Below are 10,630 nucleotides of genomic sequence, written 5' to 3' on the forward strand. Positions count from 1 at the left end.
GAATCTAGGCCTCCAAAAGTAAAAACTCTAAGTAGGAGGAGCATTGTGATGGTTAGATTCATGTTCAAGATTTGCTTCTGGAGATATGAGAAAAATAAGCTGGTTCGGATGGCGAGTTGGGTTTGGGTTGGGAGTTGATAGGTTCAGGGAAGAGGAAGAAGAAGAAGGTGAAGGAAGAGTGTGTGGTGGCATAGGTGTTGAGAATCGTTTGCAAGGTGGAATGAACTTTATTGGCAATTGTGAAATTCCCATTGTGCTTTTATATATTGGGTTGTTGCAATGAGAATTATGGTAGATTGGTGTTGGTGTTGTTCATCCAGAATTGGAGAGTGATTTGATGAGTGAGGTGAGTGTGTGTAGGTTGTTATAAAGTGTTCAAAGGAAAAATTAGCCGATATAAAAAAATAGCCGTTGATTATAATGTATGTTTCAAATTATTAAAACTAGCCGTTAAAGAAACTAGCTATAAAAAAACGGTAAAAAAAATTATCCGTTATAAAGCTAGTTGTTATAAAAATGATATTAATACACATCTGATATGTGGTCCATGGATCACACGATATTAAATTACTTTTTTGAGGGGGAGAAATCACTATAATAACTTGCTATTGGGCTTATCATATGTGCCTATGCGTTGCATTACTGCATAGGCTATCACACCCCAACCTAAAAATAGATGTGTTTAACATTGTTTTGAATGGAGAAGCTCATGCAATACAATTATCTTTCCACTTATTTATTTCATATAAAATAAAATTCATACAACATTACAATTATCAACAAATGATACACAAATACAATAGTTCACTTTGATTTACATTGATACATTCCACTTCACACATCAAATTCTTCACTTAGATTAACATTTCATAAATCTGAATTCTAACTTTGCAACAAGAAGATATCATCAGCATTCTCATCACTACAATAAAGACAAGGATGTTGAACAAATCCTTGTCTTTGTAACACATCCCTAGCCTTCATCACAACCTCTCTATTACTTAATTTCTCCTTATTATCCTTCAACACAATCTGAACTGCATTGCTAAATGCTCCATAAGCCTTTCCATTACTCATATTCGGACTCATATCTGCCGAAGTCTCATCAGATTGACAACCACTCAACAGAATCCCTTCATCCGACTTCAACGGTTGGGACAACTCACGATCAAGTACCGGAAGTCGAAACCTCAAACTCGCATCGGAGCCGAAGAACTCAAGCAGATGAGTTCCAATGTCTGTTGTATTTATGTTTGTTAATGATGAGAGGTGTTGAAGTATTGACTCGTAAGGAATAGATTTTGGTTTATTATCACTTTGTTTCAATGTGCCATTTTTTTCTTCTTCCAATTTGGATGGTCCAATTTGTTCTTTTTCTTTGTCAATTAAGCCACCACTATGACATGAATCTGAGAGAATTGTTAAGCTTGCTCCTTTTGGAATCCGATTCACTAGTTGCCGGAAGTCCAAATCTATATAAATATGCGACAATAATCGCAATAAAAATATCAGTTTTAGACATAGTTTCTATATGGTAAGAGAGGACTATCACTAGTATCACATAGTTCAAATATCTAAGCAAATTCTATAGTTCACAAAGCCTATTCTGCATTTTTAAGCAGTTACTCTTCATATTTTGAGTAAAAAATTTTGTACCGTCGTTGTAAATGTTTCATGGAAAAAGTTGACTGATACAAAATGACTAATATGATCAATAATTTTCTATTTCAACGATTATTTGAAATTTCGTGAATTTTACTACCAAATTGTCCGATATTCCTACAACTATGCAATGAAATTGTGATTCACTTATTAATGACATAACATAATCAAGAAGGAAGTTGATACAAACCAGTGATAAGATTGAAGTCACAAGGCACAATAGCTTCTTCCTGTCGAAAAGGATGTCCATTTTTCTTCGAAGGAATCCTAGTTCCATGTCCGCTATAATGAAAATAAAGCACATCCCCTTCTTCAGCTTGATCAATCATTTCAGCTAATGCTTGCTTAATGTTAGCTCCAGTTGGCATAGTTGATGAAGAGTTTTTAGGTTCATCGGTGAGAAGCTTAATATTGGAATGATCAAAACCAAAACTCTTCACCAATGTTTCCTTCATAGCCAACACATCATTTATGCAACCATGAAGTTCATTAGAAGTGTTAGGGTAATTGCACCCTACCAAAACTGCTAGCCTTTTGTTTTTCCCTTCCATTGTAATTTGCAATAACCTCAAATATTTGAACTCTTAAAGCAAGTTTATTAAAAGAAATATTGACAAGGTTTAAGTCTATTAGATCATTCATTAAGGGTCTCTTTTTATAGTTATTTTTGAGTGGCAATATTGCATTCCTTTTGGATTTGCCAAAAGCAACGTTATGGGACATTTGTATTGGCTTTCAAGCCATGGAACTTCTAATTTTGGAATATTAAATTAGGAACTGAAATTGTTGCTTGTAAAGCATAATTGTAGGTGAACGAAGTTTGGTTTTTTGTATGACTCATCAATTCATTCATCAAGTAAGCTTGCCAATGTAGTTAAAGATACTATAACTAGTAACCTGTGATTCTTTGGTTCTAATCTTACTGGGTAAATCGGATGTTAACTTAATCCTGTTATTTTGGTGTTATATTGCATTACTCTACTATTCTTTTTCTTTTTTTACCATAACACAGTTTTTATCGCCAAAGAAATCTTATTGGGTATGAAGTTTTTTTTTTTACTAATTTTCGTCAAAGAACATGTAAAACACACAAGGTGGACTCTTGCCTCCCAAGTGAAGTTTTTTCATACACAAGAGTAGCCCGAAATCAAACTTGACCACCTGCTTAAGAAGACTCAATACCCTTACCACTTGAACCTCTAGTACTCTTATGAAGCAGCATTGAGAATCAAAGAAGAATGGCGTGATTAAGTTAGAGTTTATATCTGCTTGATCAAGTCTAAGCAATATTTAAATGTTGTTAGAAGTCCCACATTGGCTAGAGATGTGGCATAGATAGCTTTTATAAGGGTAGTGTTCTCAAGTTAACTTTTGTGATTGAGTATAGACCTCTCAAATTCTAATAAATGTTCTCTTTTGTGTGATTTAACTTTTTTATATTTTTATTACAAAATCATCGCATTATTTTTAATCTGTTTTCTATTTTTAAATATTTATACAGAAAATATGTTCACCGTTCCTTGTACAAATAAATCTTATAAAAATGGAAAACTGGTTCTTATACGAAAGGGATTGTTAATCATCAAGAGGATAAATGGTTCAGATTTCTTATAATATTGTTTTGTGACTTGTGAGTTGGCCAGCATGAAATTTTTAGTTTTTGGAGGTTTTTTTTTGGCGTAAATCAAATATCCCATGTGCAACTATACAAATATTAATCCCTCGAATCTTGTGAGACTTAAATTGGCGGACAAACTCTCCCAAAAAAATCTGACACAGGTTCTTTGAACAGGAGTATTTTTGTAGTATTCTAGTTCAGAATTCATGTAGGTATAATTTATTGAAAATTTTAGTTTGTTTTTCTTTTCCTGTATTCATTACATATCCAGTGACTTCTAGTTCTGGGCTCTTGAAACAGTCCTTGCGTACAAGTAACACTTCATATAGTTCTTTTCTTGCAAGTGACAGGAACTGCACGTGTTCACTCGTTCAAATTACACTCTAACTTGTACTAATCCTCAAGTCTATAATAAGAAAATAATTTGATTTTATTTGTAAATCAATTTCGTGTTCATAACACATACAAAAATCTCACACAAGTGCAAAATAATTAAGTTGACAAAATTCGACCAAATACATACCTCCACAAGTGCACCTTTTTTCTTTTTGTTAAATAGTCAAGTGACGAGAATCTCCCGCATCAAATGTGGAAAAAAGAAGAATTATGGGTTCAAATCTTATTCCTAACAACACATCAATTGTCTCTGCACCTTAGCTGAAGAAATTTTAAAGTTCAATCAATTCACGTCTTTCCAAAAATAATTACATGAATAAATAAAATCTCAAAAATGTAGTGGAAATGTTTTCAAAGCATTCTCTAGTCTCTTTCTTGGAAGGTAAGAAACATACCAAATATAAGATTCACTCTAACAAACATTAATTCATATAAACGCTGAAAGCTGGTCCTTTAATCTTATACTTGCTGAATTATTTTTTATCTATGCAAAGAAATCTACACAAATAAAAGAAGAAATCATTAGAAAGGACAAACTAGTGCTATAACACCTCTATGGCTAATATATCTATCTATGGCTAATTAATTCAGACTAACAGAATAAGTTCGTGCATAATTGAATAAAAATACAATATTACAATTATATAAGCAAATAGCTAAGATAGTAGTATATTGAAACTCAGTCTCCAATTAAGAAATAAAACAGAAGAAAATCGTATGCCATAAATTATTATTTATGGACCTACCGATATTGTTTCTTTCACTGATGACTAATGATAATAGATTTATAGAATGGGCAACAAATTTTGGGTTGTTTGCAAAGAGATCCCTAAACTTCAATTACTATGCCAACAAATTTCAATTAAACCTTGGACATATTGTTTCTCATTACAATAACTCAATATATATAATCACAACGGGAATTTCACAATTACCAAAAAAGGTTATTTCATCTCGCAAATGATTCTCAGCAATAGCACCTATGTCGAACACTCCTTCATCTTCTTCTTCATCTTCTACCTAACCTACCATCTCCCCACCCGAACCTGCCTCTTCTTCTCGCAAAAGGAGATCTCTGTAACCAAATCCCGAACCTTAATCTAAATGCTCCTCTTACTCGGAGTTTTTATTTTTGGCGGCCTAAATATCAACAGCAGAACAAGTTTTTTCTGCCGATAATAATTAGGCCTCCAAAAATAAAAACTCCAAGTAGAAGGAGCATTGTGACGGTTAAATTCAGGTTCGGGATTTGGTTAGAGAGATATCCTTTTGCGAGAAGAAGCCGGTTCAGGTAGGGAGTTAGGTTTGGGTTGGGAGTTGGTAGGTTCGGTAGAAGAGGAAGAAGAAAGTGAAAGACGAGTGTTCAGCATAGGTGCTGAGAATCGTTTGCAAGGTGGAATAAACTTTATTGGAATTTCACAATTCCCATTGCGTTTATATATATTGGGTTGTTGCAATGAGCATTATGGTATAGATTGGTGTTGATGTTGTTCATTGATGAGAATTGGAGAGTGTGTGTGTGGGTGTTATAAAGTGTTCAAAGGAAAAATTAGCCGTTATAAAAAATAGCCGTTGATTATAATGTATGTTTCAAATTATAAAAACTAGCCGTTTAAGAAACTAGCTATTAAAAACATAGCCGTTATCAAAAAATAGCCGTTAAAAAAAAAAAAAAACTAACCGTTATAAAAACTAGTTGTTATAAAAACGACATTAATGTGTTAAACATGTCTGATGTGTTTAACGATGTTTCGAATGGACAAGCTCATGCAGTGCAATACACGGTAAACCAAGCCACATATCATATGGGGTACTACCTAACATATGGCATGTGAATACAATAAAACACATAATGTTAGCATGTATCATTTTGCATAACATGATTCTCGAATATGAGTGCAACACATGCTGGCAATTTTGATTACGACCACCATTGGAGTAAAAACTACTTAAATCAACTATGGATTGCTAAATCCTACATGGCAATTTGACCCTACAAAAAGTAACTTAGTTTACTAACTTTAGTTGCTTCCATTGAAGATGCTCTAAGGTGTGTCTCCTATTAATAGGCAGCTATCTGAGTGTGTTAGTTAGTGTTATGTTAAAATCTGGCCTATAAAGCAGATTTCAGATTATATTAATAATGAATTCTGAATTCTGTGTTTATTTCTGAAGTCCAACAAAATATAAAAGTCCATTTATTTATATAAAATCTTTAAAAAAAAATATGATAGCTAAATATGCAAATCAAAAGGTATGTAAGACAATTGAATTATTGAAAGACCTGTGCAAGATAATTGCCTCAAATATGAACTCCTCGGCGGTTCACGAGCAAAGTTCTGGGTTCGCAGGTGTTGATGGTGGTGGCTGTTGCAGTTTTGATTGCTGGATGATGATGCAAAATGGTTGAGTCTTCTGAAATGTGAACAGAATTGTCTCTTCTAATGATGCATAAGCACCAATAGTAATTGCCACAATTGATCCAGATGAAAATGTCCTTCACCTGCTTCTTTTCTTGAAAAAAGATTTGATTGATGGGCACTAATCTTCAAGAATAACCGGGATATGCATATTACTGCAAAACACTTGAATTCAAGGGCAACAATGTATACCAGAGTGGGAAAAAGCAGCATCTGTTTTGGTGTAGCAGAGATGCTGCTGTTTCTACACTTCAATTTATGATAGTTTTCCAATTGTTTTATAATTTTTTTTAATTACAACATCTAAAGCATATTAAAAAAAATCTTAAATTTAAGACGTGTATATAAGCAACTCAGATTAGGTTACCCAGTATCTTAAACATTTAAGATATAACAGTTGATAAGGAAAACTTGGTAAATAAAATGATGTTCCACTTTACAATCAGTATTCACTATTCAGTACAAACTGTGAATGAATTTTTACCTCCCTTCTTTTAAAAGACTAAGCATAAACTCTACCTCCTTTCAATCTGTCTTTCTGTTTTGTACCCCTGTAAAAAGCTTAAACCCTCTGAGTTTGTAACTAAGCTCTGTACAATCTAGACAACTAAAAGGTAAAATTTTCTCATGCTGTGTGCTCAACAATATCATAGTAACATAAAGGCTCAGAAACATCTTAGATTTCATCAAGAGGAATGTGATAGGAAACCTATAAAGAGCGGTAATTTATAGATCTTTCCAAACATTAAAGTCCGTACTTGAGGCATTATAGTTTATAATACTGTCTTGGCATCCTACAAAGTACGCACTCCGAACGGGATCTATGTTTATTAAAGCATGTGCAGTATTAGCAGGGCTAGCAGCAACAACAACCTCATCTCTGCCGATGGTCACCTCAGCATAACCAATATCAGCAACCTCACTGTTTTCCACCTGCAAACTCAACATTTCGGCAATTGCTCATTATATCAACACACATTTTACCTACATGACTAATAATAAGAGAAATTGAAAGGGGAACATACATACCCTAAACTTGATAGCAGCACCCCAAAGGACAAAAGTCTCATTACAATCATGGTGTCTATGATTTCCTCTCAACTTTCCAGGTCCAATTTCACCAAGATGAAGTGAAGCACATGTAACAGCTCCACCTTTAAAATTCAAGCAATCATAGTTACAAACAAAACTTCACTTTTCAGATTCAATGACCTTCGGATATATAACAAGTCGGATACATATCAGTTATTCAATGAATCTTTATAATTATGATGACAAGAGAGAGAGTAATGAAGTAGTACCTGAAATGGTGGAAGAAAGAGCAAGAGAAATTGGGTCAAGAATCCAGCCACGATTATCCTTAGCAATAGGTGAAGGGAAATGGGAAGAGAATCTACGGAGATTGGCTTTTGCGTCGAGGTTTGGGGAAGAGAGAGGGAGAGGGGGAGAAGAGCGGTAGGAACGGAGAGAGATCCAAGCGATGAAGAGGAAGATGGAGAGGACGAAAGGGAGAGAAAGAGGTCTTTGAAGGAATGAGGTAACAATTGAAGGACGGATCCGTTGGAACATGGCGGAAGTTGATGATGATGATTGTGGTGGTGGCACGTTGATTTGGACTGTTCTTCGAGGCGTTGCGCCTGTTGTTGTTGATGACATTGCGTTGCTGCTTCCAGTGGTTCTCTTCTCTCCGATCCTACACTCTCGTCTCTGATTTTCAATTCTAACCTCTTTGTTGTTTCCTGTTTTTTTTTTTTTTTTTTTTTTTTTACCAATTCTAACCTACACCGACGTTATAAAATAATTTTTACACTAACATTCAATAAGTATCTTTCCGCCAATCACCTAGATATTTCAAACATAGTTGTATTACATGGCAATTTGGTGGTTTCTCATTAGATAATCGTGCAAAACTATCCCTTAAATCACCACATCTGCATCTCTTTTCTCCAAATCCAAATCTTCACCATCAACATCTAATAGACTAATCTCCATGGTGGTGGTGCGATTAGCTCTCCCCTCCACACCACCGTTTGCACCCTCTTTTCTTTCTGGTGTTATAGTTCTTTTGTCTCCTCCGCACGTGGAGGATGAGGGTTGATTAGGCATGTGGCCGGGGTCACTGTCTTAGTTGTTCAAGTGACAGTCAATGTGTTGGTTTGCTCCACCGCCGCGGAATACTTTGTTTCCGTTTTAAGTTTTCTGGTTTGTTTTCGGAGTTGTGATATATATGTATTCTTTTGGTCTTGTGAGGTTGTGTTCTCTCTCGGATCTTTGAAAAGGGTTGTTTATGTTCATGGTGGCGATTGTTTGCTGCTGATGAATGTTCAATTTTGTTGTTTGTTCTATAATAGTTGTGGTTTTGCAAGAGACTCGTATTTATTTTTTTTTGAAGGAAAAAAATTTATGTCATTTCATTCGAAATAATAGAGTGTATACATGTTGCAATAATGCTAAAACTATGGAAACTAGCAAAAGATGGAGCCACCCAAGCAAGACTATGAGGAGCTTCATTGGTTTGTCTCCTAATGAACTTAACATGACAGTTCACCAAATTTGTGGCTAATAAATGCCTACAATCAATAATTACCATATTTTTCTAGCCGCCAGACTAAAGTGTCTGAGTGGACAGAATCAAATAAGGGTCTGCATAATACATGTTGTTTGATGACTACACATAAGGGTCTGCATGATCTTCTTTTTTTTGCTTTTCTTTTTTTAATTTGAAATCTAAGGCTTTCTTTGATAAAAAATATTGAATAGTTGATAAACTAATTTATAGAAGATGAGTTTATAGCGAATAAACTAGTTAATTGAATTTGTAGTGTTTGATAAAATAACGGTTGAACTAGTTTATAAATATGAAATGAGATAAAATATATATATATATATAATATATGTTTAACTAAGTTTTAATTCTTTCCAATAAGATGACAAAAGTAAAATTGAAAGAAAAAATGAGAAGTTTTTTTATTGGAGCAAAAAAAATAATAAGTTATAAACTCAAAAGTATTTTTTTTAAGGGTAAATGATCATTTACCCCCCGCAAAATAAGCAAATTTTCGTTTACCCGAAGCAAATTTTTTTTCTGTTTACCCCCTGCAAAAAATAGATTCACTCATTTTGCCCCATGTGTGTACAGCAGGACATGTGATTGTGCAAATTTGCTGACGTGACTTGTACACGTGAAAAAAACATTTATATTTATTTTTAAATTCCACGTGAGATAATATTTTTTTCAAAAAAAAACTTTTCCAACAAAATTAATAAATCGAATTTTTTTTCCAAAATTAAAAGAAAATCCTACAAATAAAATTTTTTTCCCTACAAATATTTTTTTTCGTACAAAATTATTATTTTTTTCCTAAAATAAAAAAACGAATTTTCATATTTTTCTCCCAAATAAAGTTTATTTTCAAAATAAAGATTTTAAAAATTTATTTTCAAATCTTTTTGGTTTAAAAAAAACAGAATCTTCGTCGGTTTGCTTCCACCGTCGTGATCATATTCGTCGTCGTCTTCTTCAATCACCGGAATCGTCTTCTACTTCGTTATTGTCTTCTGCTTCTTCTATTTTTCTAGTTTTAGGGCAAATGATTTTGGTATAAGAGGAAAACACGAATAAAACTTCTTTTTCTATTTTTTTTAATTCAAAGAGATTAACAAAAAAATAATGTTTTGTTTTCAAAAAATAAAGATCATGTTTTTTTTTTAATTCAAAAAGATTTGAAAATAAACTTTATTTTGGAGTAAATATTTATTTTGGGAGCAAAATAAGAAAATTCATTTTTTTTTTTGGAAATTTTTTTAAATTCTTTGTAGGAAAAAAAAATTATTTTTTTTGCAGGAAATTTTTTAAAAAATTTTGTAGGAAAAAAAATTTATTTGTAGGATTTGTTTGGAAAAAAAGAAAATCCATTTTTTTATTTTGTAGGAATTTTTTTTAAAAAAAAAATATATTATCTGACGTGGAATTTAAAAATAAATATTAATTATTTTTTTCACGTGTACAAGCCATGTCAGCAGATTTGCACATTTACATGTCCTGCTGTACACACGGGGGGCAAAATGAGTGAATCTATTTTTTGCAGGGGGTAAACAGAAAAAAAATCTGTATAGGGGGGTAAACGAAAGTTTGCTTATTTTGCAGGGGGTAAATGATCATTTACCCTTTTTTTAATGAAACTTATAAATTATTTAAAATAGTGTAGAAATAAACTATAAACTAGTAAAATAAACTATAAACTTTATCGAATTCGAAAAAAACTATAAACTTTATCAAGGGCCCATTTGGATTAACTTATTTTTGAGTTTATGCAAATAACTTATGCAATTTTTATGTATTATTATAAGTTTTTCATGGTAGTTTCTGATAAAATATCTTATAAAAATATAATTTTCACTAGTGTGAATTTATAAAATAATATAAAACATAATTTATATTGCATAAACATAGACTAAAAAATAAGCTAATCGAAACGGGCTTAAATACTAGTAATTTTGTACTCCAATAAAAAAAAAGAGTAAGGGTCTGTTT

General features: G+C 32.8%; 2 protein-coding genes across 2 annotated transcripts; both read right to left on the minus strand.

Annotated features, from left to right (window-relative positions):
- Nucleotides 1-720: 720 nt before the first annotated feature.
- On the minus strand, nucleotides 721-6,322 carry LOC123890464 (metacaspase-9). The gene is made up of 3 exons (XM_045940070.1): nucleotides 5,961-6,322; nucleotides 1,853-4,174; nucleotides 721-1,472 (listed from the first exon to the last, which is right to left on the minus strand). Exons 2-3 carry the CDS (start codon nucleotides 2,211-2,213, stop codon nucleotides 883-885), a joined length of 951 nt encoding a protein of 316 aa, XP_045796026.1. The 5' UTR covers nucleotides 2,214-4,174; nucleotides 5,961-6,322; the 3' UTR covers nucleotides 721-882.
- A 149-nt stretch (nucleotides 6,323-6,471) lies between these two features.
- On the minus strand, nucleotides 6,472-8,108 carry LOC123890465. The gene is made up of 3 exons (XM_045940072.1): nucleotides 7,398-8,108; nucleotides 7,126-7,250; nucleotides 6,472-7,029 (listed from the first exon to the last, which is right to left on the minus strand). The coding sequence occupies exons 1-3, from the start codon at nucleotides 7,750-7,752 to the stop codon at nucleotides 6,823-6,825; spliced, it is 687 nt and encodes a 228-aa protein (XP_045796028.1). The 5' UTR covers nucleotides 7,753-8,108; the 3' UTR covers nucleotides 6,472-6,822.
- Nucleotides 8,109-10,630: the final 2,522 nt, after the last annotated feature.

Source organism: Trifolium pratense, linkage group LG6 (assembly GCF_020283565.1).
Source record: "Trifolium pratense cultivar HEN17-A07 linkage group LG6, ARS_RC_1.1, whole genome shotgun sequence".
Classification (NCBI taxonomy): Eukaryota; Viridiplantae; Streptophyta; class Magnoliopsida; order Fabales; family Fabaceae; genus Trifolium; species Trifolium pratense.